At 43.0% G+C, this 22,188-nt stretch overlaps 1 protein-coding gene across 4 annotated transcripts in view; it reads right to left on the bottom strand.

Annotated features, from left to right (window-relative positions):
* HSCB (HscB mitochondrial iron-sulfur cluster cochaperone) overlaps positions 1 to 22,188 on the bottom strand; it is a 47,360-nt gene that overhangs the window by 9,394 nt on the left and 15,778 nt on the right. For all 4 annotated transcript variants that reach the window (XR_012233614.1, XR_012233613.1, XM_073582698.1 and 1 more), the window contains exon 5: positions 8,776 to 8,823. Coding sequence is in view for 2 of the 4 variants with exons in the window: in XM_073582698.1 (XP_073438799.1) it covers positions 8,776 to 8,823 (48 nt within the window). In the remaining 2 variants the exon portion in view is untranslated. The remainder of the gene's footprint in view (positions 1 to 8,775; positions 8,824 to 22,188) is intronic.

Raw genomic sequence — 22,188 nt, 5'->3', positions numbered from 1 at the left:
ATTTGTCCTGAGTACGCTGATACCCCATATGTGGGAGTAAACCACTGTTTGGGCGCATGGCAGAGCTTGGAATGGAAGGAGCACTGTTTTACTTTTTCAACGCAGAATTGGCTGGAATTGAGATCAGACGCCATGTCGCGTTTGGCGAGCCCCTGATGTGCCTGAACAGTGGAAACCCCCCAATTCCAACACTAACCCCAACACACCCCTAAGTCTAACCCTAGCCCTATTCCTAACCCCAATGGGAAAATGGAAATAAATACTTTTTTTAAATTTTATTATTTTTCCCTAACTAAGGGGACGATAAAGGGGGGTTTGATTTACTATTTATAGCAGGTTTTTATGTTTGGCAGCTGTCGCACGCTAAAAGATGCTTTTTGTTGCAAAAAATAGTTTTTGCATCACCACATTTTGAGAGCTATAATTTTTCCATATTTTGACCCGCAGAGTCATGTGAGGTCTTATTTTTTTGCGGGACGAGTTGACGTTTTTATTGGTACCATTTTCAGGCACATGACATTTTTTGATCGCTTTCTATTCTGATTTTGGGACGCAGAATAAACAAAAACCAGCAATTCTTGAATTTCTTTTTTTTTTTTTGGGGGGGGGGGGGGGCGCGTTTACACCGTTCCACATGTGGTAAAATTGATAAAGCAGCTTTCTTCTTCGGGTTAGTACGATGACAGCGATGCCTCATTTATTTATTTTTTTTTCATGTTTTGGTGCTTTTACACAATAAAAACAATTTTATACAAAGAATAATTTTTGCATCGCTTTATTCTGCAAGCTATAACTTTTCTATTTTTTCACTGATGCTGCTGTATGGCGGCTCGTTTTTTTTATTTATATTCGTCTTTTTGATCGCATGTTATTGCACTTTTTGTTCGGCGGTATGATGATAAAGCATTGTTTTTTGCCTTTTTTAAGGGGCTTTATAGGGCAGGTCATTACGGATGCAGCGATACTAAATATGTATACTTTTATTTACATAAAAAAATGAATTTATTGGGTTTTTTTATTTAGGAATTTTTTAAAAATTATTTTTACACGGTAAAGTAAAAAAAAAAAAAAAAAAAATTATTACATTGTCCCAGGGTGGGACATTACTACATAAAGTCAGATCGCTGATCTGATAGGCAGTGTAGGGAGGCTCTCAGTGCCTGCTCTCAGCAGGTGCCGAGAAGCCACCTCCATGCAGGACCCGCGGCCATCTTGGATCCGGGGGCCTGCAGGGAGGAGGCCCTATGAACAACGCATTCACATCGCGTTGTTCTGAGGGTCTCAGGGAAGCACGCAGGGAGCCTCCTCCTTACGCGATGCTTCCCTATGCTTCCGAAACACTGCGATCATGTTTGATCGCAGTGTGCCAGGGGTTAATGTGCCGGGAGCGGTCCGTGACCGCTCCTGGTACATAGTGCCGGGTGTCAGCTGTGATAATCAGCTGACACACGGCCGTGATCAGCTGCGCTCCCCCTGTGAGTGCAGCTGATCGCTATGATGTACTATACCGCCCATGTGCCCTGGGCCTTAATGCCCATGGACGGTATAGCACATCATAGCGATCAGCTGTGCTCATGGGGGTGGGGCAGCGCAGCTGATCACGGCCGGGTGTCAGCTGAGTATGTCAAATGTCAGGGAGGGGTTAAAGAACCAAGTACATTTTAGTCAATAGATCTTAAATTTTATTCTAAGTTCTACAATTTTTTATTTTTTTTTTTAAAAGTGTCATGGAAATCTCTTACCCTACAGAAAGAATCAGCTGTGATTCCGTGCTGTAATGTCTGTATGAGTACACTCTTGCTTCCTCCCTTGCCCAGGAGATGTGGTATGATCAGACCATATTCCTGCATGGTCAGACAGACTGCCATTACATTACACAGTACATAGTAGGGACAAATGTTTTGAGATCGTTGTCCTGCTACATAATACATTTGGAGCCAAACACCTCCCTGATGTTGAACCATGGGTAAGTATCTGCTTGTACTTCTTCAAAAAGTATACAAGGGAAGGTGGATTTTTTTGCTCTGCACTGCTGATTTTCATTGCCATCCAAGAATCAAGATATCAGGATAAAGTGGTTTGTCAACGTGTATCAGAGTCCATCTGACTCCTTCAGGACAACATGTAAAAAACATGCAATTCTTAGAATTGAGAACACCAAGAAATGTGCACTGTTGAGGACCGTAGATGCGGTGGTCGGCCAAGGAAACAGTGCAGAAGATGAAAGCTACATCATGTTTACTTCTCTTCAAAATTGGAAGATGTCCAGCAGCACTATCAGCAAGAAGTGAGACCCAACTTCACCCATCTACTGTTCACAGAAGTCTGGCCAGAAGTGATTTTCATGGAAGAATTGAGGCCATACACCAAATTCAACATAGCAACAAGGCCTAGGAACTGGAGTGCAAAAAGATTGTAGCAGCTTCTGGACTAATGAGTCAATGTGAAATATTTGGCTGGAACAGAAGGCAGTTTGTCATCGAGGGGATGGAGAGCAGTACAGTGAGTGTCTGCAGACAATACTAAAGCATGCTGGAGGTTTCTCACAAGTTTGGGGCTACATTTCATTTGGTGAGGATTAATGGTGTCCCAAGTCCTCAATCAGGGGAGGCATCTGATTGGCTCCAAATGTGTTCTGCCACAAGACAACAGCCCTAAACATACAGCTAATGTCATTAGGAACTATTGCTAGTGTAAAAAATGAACAGGGAGTACTGGAAGTGATGATATGGCCTCCACAATGCCCTAATGTCAGCATCAGTGGATCCATCTGGGATTACATGAAAAGTTATGAATTGAAATGGTATTGACCCATACTTTAAAACTATATATGTATTTATCCTGCACAGTGGAGGTAAAATAAAGTAATGAACTATAAAGCTAGTCAAGACTACAGCTTGTCCTATAAAAAATAAGCCCTTAACAAAAGTTTTAAAACACAAAAGGCTAAAGAAATTTGGAATTGCCATTATTGTATCAACTTGCAGAAAAATTGTTCTCATGTCAATATTGCTGAATAGTGATAAGAAACCTAAATCCAAAATTACTGCTTTTTTTGCTCATTCCAGCTCCCAAATTGTTTTTTTATTTAAATAATAATTACTTATCAGTAATTTGATTATCCTGAAACCCATGACAGCACACGAGTGTAGGATCCCCCTATTACTGGAAAGGAAGCCCCGATCACAAAATAAAAAGGCAACTCCCACTTCCCCCTTCAATGTGGTCACTAAGGAGTCAAGTAAGAGTCACCTAATTTATAATCATTATTCTTATTTACACATTCACTCAAGCCCATTCTTCATTGTGAGAAGATTGAGAACCACCATAAGCCAGGAGGGAAAATTAAGGAGCTGTTATGGGCTTCAGAAAAATCAAGTTTTCAGTAAGTAACTATTGTTTTTTCCCCTTCATCTATGACAGCGCACAAGAAACGATAACCAAGTAATCTTCTGATAAGGAAGGAAAACGCCTATGGGATCTTCCCCCTGATGAAAGATCCCCAGAATCTCCTTGTTCAACGAATAGTGCTTCAGGAAGGAAGGTTGTGAAAGTTTTAGAGATATTATCTTGATAAGAGTTAGATCTATTGATTTGGAGCTCCAACAAGAGTAAAAAAAGGAATTTTTACTGTTTACAACTTTTTCCTCTGTTTCTTTCCTCCAGAGATGGGGCCTATATTTTGAGATTTCACTTACATGTATGTATGGTTGGTTATCTTCCCCGTTTGATTAGATATGCTGTACTTATCACCTAATCAACAACTTAAGTATATAGAAACTGGTACTAAAGATGAAAATGTTAATGAAAGGAGAAGTTAAGCGATTCAAAAGAACCTGGTAAGCTTAACAAGGCTTTGAATAGGGTTTCTACCCTAATATTGTTGACATTTTTCATTGAGGGCTCCCCATAAATCCAAGATCTGGCCTGTAAGAGACTTCTATTGTAAATGATCAAACAGTTGTTCAAACTCTACCCAACTCTATGCTACCAAGTGTAGACGGAGAATCCCAGAATGCCAGAGGGGTTCCAGAAACCAGCAGAAATATTTAGTAGTTTGTTGTATCCTTCTGGATGTAACGTTAAGTCCACCCAAGAAATATATTTAGGCCAATCACTTATAGTTTGAGATTTCCATCATGGGGAAATTCAGGATACCGCGTCCTAGCCATGTACTAAGAGCTGACACCACTAGAAGGGACAAACCCCAAATCTGAGCTATTCCAAATAAAGAAGAGCCAGGATCCACTAATCATGCAGGGATGATAGAATAAAAAAATAATGGGATGATAGAATGTAGCCTCTTTATAATGGGATCAATTCTGCGTCTTAAATGAACGCTAAAAATACAATTCAAAAGTGAAGATTTGTTAGTTGAAAATAGTTCAAATGCAAAATAACCACTTTTTTTTCTTCCCTGAATAATTGACTCAGTCAGAAAGAGATATTGATCTCATATTGTACTAGATGGTGTTATGCTAATACCCGAGTTTCCCGTTAAAATCTTAAGGACATATCATCCTGTGCTTGAGTAATAATCAGGATGGTCTTACCTCAGTGTGAAGGGATTCGTTTTAACTAGGGAAGAGTCTTCTAATTCACCACAGGAGTCTCACAGGTAAGGGGACATTTTAACTCATCCATTGACTCCTCCCTTTATAGGTTTATTGAAGAGTTGTTGTCCTATTACTCTAAGGGTGTGTGCATACGTAAGCGTTTTTTTCGAGTTTAAGCGTTTTTACCGGCAAAAACGCTTCAAAACCACTTAAAAGAAGCATCCCATTCATTTTAATGAATTCTGCACTTTTGTGCATATTAATGCGTTTTTTTCCGCGTAAAAAAAAACGCATTGTGGTAAGAAACGCAGCATGCTCGTTAATTTAGCGGAAAAAGCCGCATTTCTAACTATTTTCTATGAGACTGGGGATGCTCCGGAAAAAAACGTATAAAAACACGCAAAAAACGCACGTTTTCTGGAAAGGAGTCCGGTTTTCAGTCAGGAATTTTCTGCGTACATGGGTACATAGCCTAAGAGTTCACAGACTGGATATTTTACCAGCTCACCGCTTAGTTGAATCTACCAGTTTATGACTTCAATTCACAAAATATTTATTGGGTAAAAGGGCTCCACAGTCTTAATTCCCAGTCAATTTTCCCACTTTAACCGGGAGGATACACTGGTCTTGAAATATTTTTACCATATCCCGTGTAACCATGTCTCTCCTGCAACTCCATTTATTAGGGGGATGGACTAAGATATTGTTGGTTCATCAGTCCTTTACCGGCGTGTCCAGTGCGCCCCTCCCTTAGGAGGGCAGGCCGGTAGAGTGACGGCTGACTTGGCCGGTAGAGTGACGCCTGACTTGGCACAATTAAGTTTACCCTACTACTCCATATCTGGAAGGTAGATTGGGACAACTGGTGGTTTATCAGCCCCCCCACCGGCAAGTTCAACTCGCACCTCCGTTAGGAGGACACACCGGTATAATGCCGCTCGATTTGGCACAAGATTGGGGAATTGAGAGTTGAAATCACTTAGCATTCAGAAGGCCATTTGGAGACTCCAGCTAGGAGCCTTAACTGAACTTACGGTGGTTTTATTCAGTTTAGCGCAGCCATGTCCAGCTTGCACCTAGGTGGGTGAACAGAGCTGTAGATGTTTTTCAGCTTAAATGCTTAGCAGTTCATCATATGATCCCAGACTGGGAAAATCAACTGGTCTTAATTTGGCATTCTGATTAGCGCCACAGTTTACACCCCTTGTCAAGAGGACCACAGGGACATAGATGCTTAATGCAGACCAGTTCAATATGCTATCCAAAGGTGAGGGATTGACTAGAATCTGTTGGACTCACAAGCTACCCTTTCGACTCTATTTAATAGCCACCAAAAACCAAGAGCATTGTCCGGAAGCCATTTTTATCAACATGAGCAATATTGCTACTAAAAGGGTAGTGAAGCTTTGAGACTTCGTAAAAACAGATCTACAAGCTCCAGAAATTTTGATCTTCCACATGAATTGGGATGTCCTTCAGGTCTAGCACACTTATGTAACACTCTGAAACAGCATCTTTAAGGACTCCATCTTGAAGGGCCTGTAGGCTAGAAACTTGTTCAACCCTTTCAGGTTCACTATGGTCCTGAAGGTGTTTTTTTTTTTTATTATTATTAGGAACGGGGGAGAATAGAATCCCTTCACTTACTCCTGCACGGATACCGCCATCAGGACTTGCTTCTGCACCAGGTTCGACACTTCCATCTCCAGAACAAATTGTTCCCTGTGAGATTATATTCTGAAGGTGTGCTGGAGAACAGATTTAGCCCTGATCTTACTATCACAACAATCCAGGCGCAGGATGAAATCTTCTCCCAGGCAGGCAGGAAGTGAGACAACCTTCTTGCTACATGGGAAAGCCAGTTGCTTGGAAGGCTTTCTAGACTAAGAAGAAAAGGCCCCAAACATGAAGCCTCCATGTTTCTGGCTTCCTTATTTCAATTTACCCTACTCCGTAGGGAATTTGCTTCGATTATACCCTCTTTTACTAAAGGAATTCCTGTAATGTGGTATAGACACACTGGGGACTCCTTTCTTCCTGTCTGTCACTGTGTTTAGTATATTGTCTAGTGCTCGTCCGAAGCAAAATTCTCCTTAGCACAGAAGCGAGCAAAGCTTGGTCTTGTACTGGACATCCCCAGACCAGCTCTTGAGCCATAGGGCTCTATGTGCAGCATTAGATAAGTTTTCTCATATGGCTGCCAATCTCACCCAGTCTGCGAGGAAGGCAGCAGCTCCCTGCATTAACGGGAGATTGGCCAGGATCTTATCCCCTAAATACTGCAACCAAATCATCAATGATCTGGCTGTGCAGGTTGCCGCCATAGCTGGTTTTAATGCCCCCGTTGAAGGCTCCTATGTCTGCTTTAGATATATGGTACTTCCAGTTTTTTTATCCAGAGGATCCTAAAGAGTCCCCAGATCTTCAAAAGGGCAAGGTAGATTTCTTGGGGCGACTTGACCACCGCCACGTCAATCTTATGGGTTTTTCCCACCTGGTTACTTCTTCCTCATCAAATGGTTACCTTCTTTTGGATGAGGAGGGCAGCAGCCCCTTTTTCTCACATTTTCTCCATTCCCTATTAATGAGCATGTCAATTTTCTCATTAACAGAAAATGTGCGTCTTTTCTTTTGTTCTAAACACACAAACATAATGTCCTGGACTGTTCTTGGGGCTTTAGTGTCCGATATGCCCATAGCGGTTCTGACGGCTTTTACTAATTTATCAGTGTCTTCCAACGGAGAAAAACACAGCCTACCACCTGTATCACTATCAGAGGATGAGGATGAAGTAGAGTCTGCTTCATCCCCATCCTCCGTCACTACCATTTCATCTGCATTTGCCATTTGCATCTTTTTTGCCCTTTTATCCCTTTCCTATTGAATTAGCGACTTAAGGGAGTCTAACTTCTGCCCTAATTAAAGATTTTAAATCAATGGCTAAGTTAGGGGTTTCTTCAAAGATGGTCTTCTGAATACAATCGGGGCATAGTCTCCTCATATACGTGCTAGATAGGTTTTCTCTACACAGTGCACATTATTTTTAAGCTTGACATTACATTTCTTAGGCCTGTCCTAGTACAGAGAGAAAAAGGACCTATTTAACATAGTGAACGATCACAAAGCTCACTCACCACTCTGCTGTTCAATGTAGGGTACCAGGGATGGAGGCTGGATCAATTCACATGATCGTTCTACTCTGGAGGCAGTGGACTCATGACCTGCCTTCTGGCTGGTCTTACTGCCACTGGCACGGCTGCTGCTGAGCCTCAAGCACTTCCATTACATCAAGATGAAAACTGCAAGCCTCTGCGATCCTATGGCTACGCCTCCACTATATAATGGAGGGATGCCACACCCCCACCTCCCGCTTAGGACCATCCCAGGAAATCACCAGGTCAGAATCTTTCTTCCACCAAGCTGTCTGCAGAGAGCCACCTGCAGGCACTGCGAATGTGCAGACCTGGAATTAAACGCATCGCTTACCGGCTTGCTACGTCATCAAGACGCGCCCTACACAGACCTGGGCGACAATTGCTTTCCGACGCACTCGACACGGGGTACACCGACCAGCGCAGCCCAGCATGCACAAACCCGGGACAGCGTGTCAGCCAGAGACTTTATGGCAAAGATGTCTCTGCTTGCACGCAACTGCACACCCCGATGTCCTGGTCAGTGTGGCATCTCCAGATCTGTTGGTATCCAGGATCCTACAGACAACCACCAGACCTAGGTAAGCTCCATCTTGACTTGTCCTTCACCTCTTGGTTTCCTGTCCTTGGGGGAACCTAACTGATGCAGAGGAGAGATACCGCCCTTTTATTCACTAGGTTTCCTGTCCTTGATGGGCGCACACTCTCGCTCAGGTGGTGTCATCATGGAAGAAGAGGGGAAAAAGAACAAAAAGTTGTATGGATGTTAAGGAGACATTAGGCCCGGTTCTTAAGGGTAGAATATGCATACGTTATTAAAAACATTCCCATAATTATGCATATTCACTATATAGTACACCTATTCATCACGATTGTAAACTATTGGGCAACGTAAAATTGCAATGTACAGCACAACGCTGCAGTTTTACAATTAGCCACTAGATGTCATTAGTCCACTGTACATATCGTATAGTATAAATTATACTATTCTCAAACCCTTGGTAAACATTGCAATAGTAGAAACAGGAAAAACAGTTCTGAAGAGAAAAGAAAAAGATGTACCATACCTTTCTCAAAGGCGTTGCTAACATTTTCAATCAATGACTGGCATTTATCTGTGAAGACAGATGAAAGTGAAGTTAGTACGAGGGTTTAAACAAAACAAAATGCATATCCAATAATGAACTAGATCATTTCGTATTTAACCCTTTTCTGCCATCTGACGTACTATCCCGTCCATGGGACCCGGGCCCCTATGCCCATGGACGGGATAGTACGTCATAGCGATCAGCAGCGCTCACTTAGTGAGCGCCGTTGATCGCGGCCGGGTGTCAGCTGATTATCACAGCTGACACCCGGAACTATGTGTCAGGGGCGGTCACGGACCGCCCCCGACACCTTAACCCCTGGCACACTGCGATCAAACACGATTCCAATGTACCGGGGGTTTAGGGAACCATCGGCAGGGAGGGGGCTCCCTCCGTGCTTCCCTGAGACGCACAATGTGCAGCGCTGCTGCGGGGGCCTCCTTCCCTGCAGGTCCCCGGATACAAAATGGCGGCGGGGACGTTCGAGGGCCTGCAGGGAGGCGGCTTCCTCATGCCTGCAAAGCGCCTGCATGAGGAAGCCTGCAGCACTGCCTGTGACAGATCGCTGATGTCACAGCGATCTGTGATGTGACAAATCAGCGAAAGTCCCCCCCTGGGACATTGTAATAAAGTTTAAAAAAAAAAAAAAATTCCCTAATAAATTAATTTTTAGGAAATAAAAAAAGCAAAACAATAAAAGTACACAAATTTAGTGTCGCCGCGTCCGTAACGACCTGCCCTATAAAACTGTCCCATTAGTTAACCCCTTTAGCGAACCCCTTAAATAAAAAAACGAAGCAAAAAAAATGCTTTATTATCATACCGCCGAACAAAAGGTGTAATAACGCGCAATCAAAAAGACGGATATAAATAACCATGGTACCGCTGAAAACATGGTCTTGTCCCGCAAAAAACAAGCCGCCACACAGCATCATTAGCGAAAAAATAAAAAAGTTATACCTCGCAGAATGAAGCAACGCAAAAATAATTATTTTTAATATAAAATTGTTTTTATTGCATAAAAGCGCCAAAAAAAAAAAATCCACATAAATAAGGTATCGCTGTAAACGTACTGACCCGAAGAATAAAACCGCCTTATCAATTTTACCGCACGCAGAACAGTGTAAACGCACCCCCCCCAAAAGAAATTCTTGAAATGCTGGTTTTTGTTCATTCTGCGTCCCAAAAATCGGAATAAAATGCGATCAAAAAATGTCACGTGCCCGAAAAGGATACCAATAGAAACGTCAACTCGTCCCGCAAAAATTAAGACCTCACATGACTCGGTGGGTCAAAATATGGGAAAATTATAGTTCTCAAAATGTGGTGATGCAAAAACTATATTTACAATAAAAAGCGTCTTTTAGCGTGTGACAGCCGCCAAACATAAAAACCGCCATAAATAGTAAATCAAACCCCCCCCCCGTTATCACCCCCTTAGTTAGGGAAAAATAATAAAATTACAAAAATGTATTTATTTCCATTTTCCCATTAGGGTTAGGGCTGAGATTAGGGTTAGGGGTGTGTTGGGGTTTGGGTTGGAGTTAGAATTGGGGGGTTTCCACTGTTCAGGCACATCAGGTGCTCTCCAAACACAACATGGCGTCTGATCTCAATTCCAGCCAATTCTGCGTTGAAAAAGTCAAACGGTGCTCCTTCCCTTCCAAACTCTGCTATGCGCCCAAACAGTGTTTTACCCCCACATATGGGGTATCAGCCTACTCAGGACAAATTGCAAAACAACTTTTGGGGTCCAATTTCTCCTGTTACCCTTAGAAAAATAAAAAATTGGGGGCAAAAACATCATTTTTGTGGAAAAAAAATATGATTTTTTTTATTTTCACGCCCGGGCCTTATAAACTTCTGTGAAGCACTTGGGGGTTCAAAGTGCTCACCACACATCTAGATAAGTTCCGTGGGGGGTCTAGTTTCCAAAATGGGGTCACTTGTGGGGAGTTTCAACAGTTTAGGTACATCAGAGGCTCTCCAAAGGCAACATGACACCCGCAGACCATTCCATGAAAGTCTGCATTCCAAAACGTCACTACTTCTCTTCCGAGCCCCGACGTGTGCCCATACAGTAGTTTTCTCCCACATATGGGGTATCCGCGTACTCAGGACAAATTGGACAACAACTTTTGGGGTCCAATTTCTCCTGTTACCCTTGGGAAAATAAAAAAATTGGGGACTAAAAGATCATGTTTGTGGAAAAAATGATTTTTTTATTTTCACGCCCGGGCGTTATAAACTTCTGTGAAGCCCTTGGGGGTTCAAAATGCTCCCCACACATCTAGTTAAGTTCCTTGGGGGGGGGGGTCTAGTTTCCAAAATGGTGTTATTTGTGGGGGGTTTCCACTGTTTAGGTACATCAGGGGCTGTTGTGAGTTCATTTTCCCCTCCGTCACTGAGGCCTGGTGAACTCCCTATTCTAGTGAAGGAAGGTAGTGAGCCTGATTATCAGGCACCTGGGACTAATGAAGACGATTGGCTGAGTGGAGTCACTGACTGGATTTAAGGCAGCCTATGCCCTTTCTGCCCTGCGGGTGATTTCTCTGTGGACACCAGTCTGATACCTGCTCTCCTAAAGCTAAGTTTTCTGTTTTGCCTTTTTGCATTTAAGATTTGTTTTTGTTTTTCTTGCTTTTTGGATTCTGCCACTCCCTGCTGGAGTGTGCAGTGCTCCGTGAGCTCTGTCTTCTGAAAGTACCTGAGTGCTGATTTAGTTTTTGAAGCCTAGTTGCTTCAGGGCCATTTTTATATCAGCTTGTTGGCTTTTGTCTCTGATAGGGTTTTGGCAGATTGCAGACAGCAGCCTTCCTATCCGTTCCTATCTAGGTAGTTTTTGGGCCCCGTCTTTGCTCAGCCTGTCTCTGTCTGTGTAAGTGTTTTCATCTTGCTTCACCGTCATTATATGTGGGGGGCTGCCTATTGCTTTGGGGTCTGCTCTGGGGCAGTTAGATTTCCCCTTTCTCCTTTCCTGCTAGTTGTGTTGATATGTTTAGGGGTCTGCAATCTGATAGTTGCCAACTTCTCTGGTTTTCAGGACTTAGCTAGCATTTCTGTTTTTGCCTCCTACGGTGACTCAATCATAACAGAATCACCCGCCAAACCGCAGATCCTGGGGTACTCAATAGCAGGAAAGAATTGTGTTTAAGAAAAAAAAAAAAAAGGTGTGTGTATATTCTTTCCTCTATATCTCTGAGGCCGTAGGGGGAATTTTTTTTCTCTCAATGGAGATAAAGCAAGTGTCTGATCGTGTGGAGCAGCTCGCTGCTGAGGTGCGAGGAATTTCCGCCTATCTTGCTCGTTCACATGCTGTTGAACCAAAGATCCCCACACCTGATGTATTTTTTGGGGATCGATCTAAATTTTTGAGTTTCAAAAATAATTGTAAATTATTTTTTGCTTTGAAGCCTAACTCGTCAGGGAGCCCCGCGCAGCAGGTTAAAATTGTCATCTCTTTGCTGCGCGGCGATCCCCAGGATTGGGCGTTTTCTTTGAAACCTGATGACCCTATTCTGACTAATGTGAACGCATTTTTTCAAGCCTTGGGGTTCCTGTACGACGAACCTAATGCTGTTGATCAGGCTGAAAAGACCCTGTTAGCATTGAACCAGGGTCGAGAATCTGCAGAGTTGTACTGTCAAAAGTTCCGAAAGTGGGCGGTCCTTACTACCTGGAATGATAGTGCCTTGGCTGCTCTCTTTCGGAAGGGTTTGTCAGAAGCCGTAAAAGATACTATGGTGGGATTTCCTGTTCCCTCTGGTCTGGACGATTCTATGTTTTTAGCCATTCAGGTTGATCGGCGTTTACGTGAACGCAGGATTACACAAGAGGTGTTGCCACCAGTTGAACAGACGTCTGAACCTATGCAATGTGATAGAGTTTTGTCTAAGGCGCAACGTCAGGAATTCAGAAGGCGTAAGCTGTGTTTTTTCTGTGGAGATGCCTCACATGTTATTTCTGTTTGTCCTAAACGTGAGAAACGCTTTGCACACATGTTTTCTGTTGGTGGGGTTCAGCCTAAGTTTCTTTTGGCGATTACTCTGATCTGCTCCCTGTCCACATTTTCCGCCAAGGCTTTTGTGGATTCGGGAGCAGCGCTAAACCTAATGGACTTGGATTTTGCTAAACGTTGTGGATTTCCGTTGACACCTCTGCAGACGCCTATCCCTTTGAGGGGGATTGATGCTACCCCTCTGGCTAAAAATAAACCTCAGTTTTGGACCCAGTTGGTCATGCGGGTCGCCCCAGACCACCAAGAAAATTGCAGATTTTTGGTGTTGCATGGTCTGCATGATGCCGTTGTTCTGGGGTTTCCCTGGTTGCAGATTCATAATCCAGTTTTGGATTGGAAGTCTGTGTCTGTGGTGAGTTGGGGTTGCCGGTGTACCTTTAGTGAGGCTCCGGTTTTTTCCACCTCTCCTCAGTCGCATGAGGTTCCTGACTATTTGGCGGACTACTATGATGTATTTAGTGAGAATGAGTCTGCGTCCTTGCCTCCTCATAGGAGTTATGACTGTGCAATTGAACTAAACCCGGGGTGTAAATTTCCTAAGGGTCGGCTCTTCAATTTATCTGTACCCGAGCACGAGGCTATGCGGTCCTATATTAAGGAGGCGTTGGAGAAGGGTCATATTAGACCACCCTCTTCACCCTTAGGTGCCGTTTTTTTTTTTGTGGCCAAGAAGGATGGTTCTTTAAGGCCTTGTATTGATTATCGTGCCCTCAATAAAATTACTATTAAATATCAGTATCCGTTACCCCTGATTTCGGATCTATTCTCTAGAGTCAGAGGTGCTTGCTGGTTTACCAAGGTTGACCTCAGGGGGGCGTATAATCTTATCCGCATTAAGCAGGGGGATGAATGGAAGACGGCGTTTAATACTCCGGAGGGACATTTTGAGTACCTGGTGATGCCTTTTGGGCTCACTAATGCCCCTTCTGTCTTCCAGTGCTTCATGAACGATATTTTCCGAGACTTTGTCGATAAATTTTTGATTATCTATCTGGATGATATTTTGATCTTCTCCAAGGATTGGGATTCTCATGTGGAACATATTCGGACTGTGTTCCGGATCTTGAGAGAGAATTCCCTGTATGTCAAAGGATCAAAATGCCTTTTTGGAGTACAGAGAATTTCTTTTTTGGGATTTATTTTGTCTCCGTCAACTATTGAAATGGACCCGGCCAAGGTACAGGCCATTTATGATTGGGTTCAGCCCACTTCTTTGAAGGCCCTCCAGAAGTTTTTGGGTTTTGCTAATTTTTATCAGAAATTTATAGCAAAATTTTCTAGTATTGCCAAACCATTGACTGACCTGACCAGGAAGGGTGCGGATGTGTTGAATTGGTCTCCGGAGGCGGTTGCTTCCTTTCAGGAGCTGAAGCGTAGATTTACCTCTGCCCCGGTTCTGCGGCAACCTGATGTCTCACTCCCGTTCCAGGTAGAGGTGGATGCTTCTGAGATTGGTGCAGGAGCGGTGTTGTCCCAAAAGGATCCGGTAACATCTAAAATGAATCCCTGTGCTTTCTTTTCCTGTAAGTTCTCTTCATCTGAACGTAACTATGATGTGGGGAATTGGGAACTGTTGGCCATGAAATGGGCATTTGAGGAGTGGAGACATTGGTTGGAGGGAGCCAAACATCAAGTTGTGGTCATCACTGACCACAAAAATTTGATTTACCTAGAGTCGGCTAAACGCTTGAACCCTAGACAGGATAGGTGGGCCTTGTTTTTTACACGTTTTGATTTTGTGGTCTCTTTCCTTCCTGGAACTAAGAATGTCAAGGCAGACGCCCTCTCTAGGAGTTTCTTTGCTGATTCTCCTGTGGTGACCAAGCCTGCCACCATCTTAGGCGAAGGGGTAGTTCTTTCTGCCATCTCGCCCGATTTGAGACTTGCTCTGCAAGAGTTCCAGGAGGACAAACCTGAGCGTTGCCCCAGTGGAAAGTTGTATGTTCCTGACCAGTGGAAGAAGAGAGTGATGTCTGAAGTTCATTGCTCTGCATTGGCTGGTCATCCAGGTATTTTTGGTACTAGAGATCTGGTGAGTCGCTCTTTTTGGTGGCCCACCTTGTCTCATGATGTCAGGAATTTTGTGCAGTCCTGTGGGACTTGCACCCGGTCTAAATCTTGTTCTCGCTCTAGTGGGTTGTTGATGCCTTTGCCGGTCCCCAGGAGGCCATGGACCCATATTTCAATGGATTTCATCTCTGATATGCCGGTCTCTCAAAGAATGACTGTTATTTGGGTGATTTGTGATAGGTTCTCTAAGATGGTTCATCTTGTACCACTCCCTAAGTTGCCATCTTCCTCTGAGTTGGTGCCTCTGTTTTTGCAACAGGTGGTTCGCTTGCACGGGATTCCTGAGAACATTGAATCTGACAGAGGAGTTCAATTTGTGTCTAAATTTTGGAGGACGTTCTGTTCCAAGTTGGGAATTCAGTTGTCCTTCTCCTCTGCGTTTCACCCTCAGACCAATGGGCAGACAGAGAGAACAAACCAGACCTTGGAGTCGTATTTGAGATGTTTTATTTCCGCTGATCAGGATGATTGGGTTTCATTTTTGCCCTTGGCCGAATTTGCTTTAAATAATAGGTGCCCAGGTGTTGACACTGTGGTGGAGAGAATGCACCAGATCTGGGACCAAGTGGTGGATAAGTTATCTCTCTCCCAGGAAAAGGCCCAGCGGTTTTCCAATCGACATAGGACCATTGGTCCCCAGTTTAAGATTGGTGATATGGTGTGGTTATCATCAAAAAATATTGCTATGAAGGTGGCTTCTCCTAAGTTTAAGCCTAGATTTATTGGACCTTACAAGATTTTGGAGATTATTAATCCGGTCTCTTTTCGTTTGGCTCTTCCTGTCACATTTAAGATCCATAATGTGTTCCATAAGTCCTTGTTGAAGAGGTTTGTTGAGCCAGTTGTGCCTGAGGTGGCACCTCCGGACCCTGTATTGGTTGAAGGTAACTTGGAATATGAGGTAGAGAAAATTCTGGATTCCCGTCTGGCTAGACGGAGACTCCAGTATTTGGTTAAGTGGAAGGGTTATGGTCAGGAGGATAATTCCTGGGTCTCTGCCTCTGATATTCATGCCAAAAGATTGGTGCGTGCCTTTCATCGGGCTCACCCTGATCGCCCTGGTAGCGTTGTTGAGGGTTCGGTGACCCCTCCTCAAGGGGGGGTACTGTTGTGAGTTCATTTTCCCCTCCGTCACTGAGGCCTGGTGAACTCCCTATTCTAGTGAAGGAAGGTAGTGAGCCTGATTATCAGGCACCTGGGACTAATGAAGACGATTGGCTGAGTGGAGTCACTGACTGGATTTAAGGCAGCCTACGCCCTTTCTGCCCTGCGGGTGATTTCTCTGTGGACTCTTGGACACCAGTCTGATTCCTGCTCTCCTAAAGCTAAGTTTTCTGTTTTGCCTTTTTGCATTTAAGATTTGTTTTTCTTGCTTTTTGGATTCTGCCACTCCCTGCTGGAGTGTGCAGTGCTCCGTGAGCTCTGTCTTCTGAAAGTACCTGAGTGCTGATTTAGTTTTTGAAGCTTAGCTGCTTCAGGGCCATTTTTATATCAGCTTGTTGGCTTTTGTCTCTGATAGGGTTTTGGCAGATTGCAGACAGCAGCCTTCCTATCCGTTCCTATCTAGGTAGTTTTTGGGCCCCGTCTTTGCTCAGCCTGTCTCTGTCTGTGTAAGTGTTTTCATCTTGCTTCACCGTCATTATATGTGGGGGGCTGCCTATTGCTTTGGGGTCTGCTCTGGGGCAGTTAGATTTCCCCTTTCCTTCTTTAGGTCTATGTATCTCTCCGGCTGTGATCGAGGGGTCTAGGTCATCGTAGGAACCCCCCACGGCTACTGCTAGTTGTGTTGATAGGTTTAGGGGTCTGCAATCTGATAGTTGCCAACTTCTCTGGTTTTCAGGACTTAGCTAGCATTTCTGTTTTTGCCTCCTACGGTGACTCAATCATAACAAGGGGCTTTCCAAACGCGGCATAGCGTCCAATCCCAATTCCAGTCAAATTAGTCAAATGGCGCCGCTTCCCTTCTGAGCTCTGCCATGCGCCCAAATAGTGGTTTACCCCCACATGTATCAGCGTACTCAGGACAAATTGCACAATAACTTTTGGGGTCCTGTTACCCTTGGAAAAATAAAAATTGAGGGTGAAAAGATCATTTTTGTGGCAAAAATATGATTTTTTTAACTGTACGGCTGTATGTTATAAACTTCTGTGAAACCCTTGTGGGTTCAAAGTTCTCACCACATATCTAGATAAGTTCCTTGGGGGGTGTCTAGTTTCCAAAATGGGGTCACTTGTGGGAGGTTTCCACTGCTTAGGCACATCAGGGGCGCTCCAAACGTGACATGGCGTCCGATCTGAATTCCAGCCAATTTTGCATTGAAAAAGTCAAATGGCGCTCCTTCCCTTCTGAGCTCTGCCATGCGCTGAAACAGTGGTTCCCCCCACATACAGGGCTGTGGAGTTGGTAAGCCAAACCTGCGACTCCGACTCATCAATTTCCCTTACACCGACTCCGACATATATTGCTTATATTTAAGTGAAAAATTTATTGTAGTACAATGAGGACATCATACATTTAATCATTTTTATGATACAATAATCAAGATATTTAGATAGAACATAATATATATTTATTGGAATACAACTTTAGAACACTAACTACACCTCAACAAACCTGGGAAACACACATTCGCCAGAAGACTCACTACACTCATCAGGAGAGCTTTAAACTAGAAGAAGAGGGGATGGGAAGAAAAACGTTAGACACGAACATGAAACCAGATATTATACTGATGAATGATATGAGGTGTGGCAAAGAAGATCCAAGACAACATACTCAGAAGGGAGGTAAGAAAATTTCTAAAACAATCAACAGGGAGGAGATTGGAACAAAGCAAAATTCTCTAAAATGCATGCTCGCAAACGCCAGAAGCCTGACAAACAAGATGGAAGAACTAGAAGCAGAAATATCTACAGGTAACTATGACATAGTGGGAATAACCAAGACATGGTTAGATGAAATCTATGACTGGGCAGTTAACTTACAGGGTTACAGTCTGTTTAGAAAGGATCGTAAAAATCGGAGAGGAGGAGGGGTTTGTCTTTATGTAAAGTCTTGTCTAAAGTCCACTTTAAGGGAAGATATTAGCGAAGGGAATGAGGATGTCGAGTCCATATGGGTAGAAATACATGGAGGGAAAAATAGTAACAAAATTCTCTTTGGGGTCTGTTACAAACCCCCAAATATAACAGAAATCATGGAAAGTTTACTACTAAGGCAGATAGATGAAGCTGCAACCCATAATGAGGTCCTTGTTATGGGGGACTTTAACTACCCGGATATTAACTGGGAAATAGAGACCTGCGAAATAAAGGCAACAGGTTTCTGCTAATAGCCAAGGATAATTATCTTTCACAATTGGTGCAGAATCCAGGAGCAGCACTTTTAGACCCAATACTATCTAACAGACCTGACAGAATAACAAATCTGAAGGTTGTTGGGCATCTAGGAAATAGCGACCACAATATTGTACAGTTTCACTTGTCTTTCGCTAGGGGGACATGTCAGGAAGTCACAAAAACACTAAGCTTTAGGAAGGCAAAGTTTGACCAGCTTAGAGATGCCCTTAATCTGGTTGACTGGGACAATGTCCTCAGAAATAAGAATACAGATAATAAATGGGAATTCCATGTTTAAGAACATCCCTAATAGGCACTGTAATCGGTTTATACCTTGTGGGAATAAAAGGACAAGAAATAGGAAAAACCCAATGTGGCTAAACAAAAAAAGTAAGAGGGGCAATTAACAGTAAAAATAAAGCATTTAAACTACTAAAGCAGGATGGCACCGTTGAAGCTCTAAAAAAACTATAAGGAGAAAAATTCTTTATCTAAAAAAATAATTAAAGCTGCCAAAAAGGAAACAGAGAAGCACATTGCTAAGGAGAGTAAAACTAATCCCAAGCTGTTCTTCAACTATATCAATAGTAAAAGAATCAAAAGTGAAAGTGTAGGCTCATTAAAAAATTGTGAGGAAAAAGCTAATATATTAAACACCTTCTTCTCCACGGTATTCACAGTGGAAAATGAAATGCTAGGTGAAATGCCGACAGACAAGGAAAACCCTATATTAAGGGTCACCAATCTAACCCAAGAAGAGGTACAAATCCGGCTAAATAAGATTAAAATAGATAAATCTCCTGGTCCCCATGGCATACACCCACGAGTACTAAGAGAACTAAGTAATGTAATAGACAAACCATTATTTCTTATATTTATAGACTCTATAGCGATGGGGTCTGTTCCACAGGACTGGCGCATAGCAAATGTGGTACCAATACTCAAAAAGGGCTCTAAAAGTGAACCTGGAAATTATAGGCCAGTAAGTCTAACCTCTATTGTTGGTAAAATATTTGAAGGGTTTCTGAGGGATGTTATTCTGGATTATCTCAATGAGAATAACTGTTTAATGCCATATCAGCATGGGTTTATGAGGAATCGCTCCCGTCAAACCAATCTAATCAGTTTTTATGAAGAGGTAAGCTATAGACTGGACCAAGGTGAGTCATTGGATGTGGTACATCTTGATTTTTCCAAAGCGTTTGATACCGTGCCACACAAGAGGTTGGTACACAAAATGAGAATACTGGGTCTGGGGGAAAATGTGTGTAAATGGGTAAGTAACTGGCTTAGTGATAGAAAGCAGAGGGTGGTTATAAATGGTATATTCTCTAACTGGGTTGCTGTGACCAGTGGGGTACCGCAGGGGTCGGTGTTGGGACCTATTCTCTTCAACATATTTATTAACGATCTGGTAGAAGGTTTGCACAGTAAAATATCGATATTTGCAGATGATACAAAACTATGTAAAGCAGTCAATACAAGAGAAGATAGTATTCTGCTACAGATGGATCTGGATAAGTTGGGAACTTGGGCCGAAAGGTGGCAGATGCAGTTTAACAATGATAAATGTAAGGTTATACACATGGGAAGAAGGAATCAATATCACCATTACACACTGAACGGTAAACCACTGGGTAAATCTGACATGGAGAAGGACTTGGGGATCCTCGTTAATGATAAACTTACCTGGAGCAGCCAGTGCCAGGCAGCGGCTGCCAAGGCAAACAGGATCATGGGGTGCAGTAAAAGAGGTCTGGATACACATGATGAGAGCATTATATTGCCTCTGTACAAATCTCTGGTTAGACCGCACATAGAATACCGTGTACAGTTTTGGGCACCGGTGCTCAGGAAGGATATAATGGAACTAGAGCGGGTACAAAGGAGGGCAACAAAATTAATAAAGGGGATGGGGGAACTACAATACCCAGAGAGATTAGCAAAACTAGGATTATTTAGTCTAGAAAAAAGACGACTGAGGGAAGCTCTAATAACCATGTATAAGTATATAAGGGGACAATACAAATATCTCTCTGAGGATGTTTATACCAAGGAAGGTGACGGTCACAAGGGGGCATTCTCTGCGTCTGGAGTAGAAAAGGTTTTTCACCAACATAGAAGAGGATTCTTTACAGTTAGGGCAGTGAGAATCTGGAATTCCCTGCCTGAGGAGGTGGTGATGGCGAACTCAGTCGAAGGGTTCAAGAGAGGCCTGGATGTCTTCCTGGAGGGTAACAATATTGTATCTTACAGTTATTTTTAGGTTCTTTAGAAGGACGTAGATCTGGGGATTTATTGACAGAATTTTATAGGGAACTGGATGGAATGTAATACACTATGTAATATCGATTAAATATATTGTAAGGTAGCGCTTGTTATTCAGGTAGGGGACACTCGCTAGGCAGCCAAATAACCAGGTCCCTGAGGAAGAAGACAGTCTTTGAAACATGTTGGAAAGTCCATTGGTCCCCGTCACAACCACCAGCAAGTGAAACTGACGTGGTCATGTGTTGACTCACATCACGAAGATCCTGTATACCTGGAGCAGCTCACAGACGCCGGGAGCACGAGAGGCCACTCACGTCTGCTCCACAGCTGGAGGTACACTGACAGGAGGCTGCCACCGGCCGGGGCAGGCCCTGTATCTCGTCTATACCCCAGTGTACAAACCCCCCCTCCTTTTCCAAGCGCTGGAGCAAAAAGCGCTATTTTAACTTGCACCGCTTACTGGAGTGAGGACTTCGCATCGCATTATCTTTACAGGTACCGCTCTCTGACTTGTGCATTTACTATTGCGGCTACTCTGCACAGCCGTTCACAGGCTGCAATTTGACTTTGACTTTATTTTTTTATTTTAGCTACTATCAGGGAGAATTACCCTGCAGTATATAACCTGTTCAGTGATTTCAGGTTTTTACCCTCACTCATGCCTTTTTAGTTTGTGATTGTTCAGGTTGGAACTAAGATTGCCACCAGCATATATATATATTCTTTTTCCCTTAAGCACTTCTTCTGAGGTCTTACAATTGACTATTACTAATTGCTATTTTCTCGCTATTATCCAGCTACATAAAGAGCACTTATAAGAGGTTTTTTTTTCTCTAACCACCCAATTTAGATTTCCCTCTTCTTTGAGTGTTCCAAGCGCACACTAATATTAGTTATTTTACCTTATTTCTTTGACACCCTTGTGACAGGTGTCTTAGTGTTTGCTGCTGGAATTACACTCATACACAAGCGCCACTGAATCTCCATATAACACTATGTAATAAACTATGTAAGTGGCAAAAAACAGTTTTCAACAAAAACATACTAAATAACATTTGTGCAGTCTATGAATTTGTTCTAAGAAATAGAATTGCCTCCATCAGATCCTCCTTCATAATGACCTCAAATCTGACCTAATAATTTTAAGGCTAGAGAACAACCTCTCTACACTAACTTTGGTTGGAGGCAAAGCATCTCTAACAATTTCCGGGTATAAAGGAATTGCCTCATGCACAGTCAGTTTTGATAAACGGTTGAATTGTTCTATTTCTTTAAAAGCAAGTGAAAGATTTTGCTGAAATCTGGTCAATCTGCTTGCTATAAGAGATGGAGTGATATATTTTTCCTTGCGGCAACGCTTTGCCTGCTCCATGTTATCTAAATACTTGTCAAAGTCAAACGCCTCATCTGATGAGGATGAAGATATGGCAGCAGTAGCACTGTCAGTCCTCCTGTAGGCCACTCATCCTAACTGCTACCTCAGTCAGAGCTTCTTTTCCTTTAGTAAGCTGTTGATCATCAAGCAGTATACGATGACTTGGGTCCACATAAACAGATGCCAGAAAAATTTTCTTTTCCAATTGCTGTGTCTCTCTCAAATTCATTGAAGCAGATATGCCATCTACGATTAAACCTCCTATTTGGGACAGGCAAAATAGCAAGTTCTTCCGCTCCCTTATGAAAATGCCAGGAGC

Source organism: Dendrobates tinctorius, unplaced genomic scaffold (genome assembly GCF_039654945.1).
Source record: "Dendrobates tinctorius isolate UK_male_01 unplaced genomic scaffold, ASM3965494v1 ptg000073l, whole genome shotgun sequence".
Classification (NCBI taxonomy): Eukaryota; Metazoa; Chordata; class Amphibia; order Anura; family Dendrobatidae; genus Dendrobates; species Dendrobates tinctorius.
This window is presented reverse-complemented; position numbering and strand designations above follow the sequence as displayed.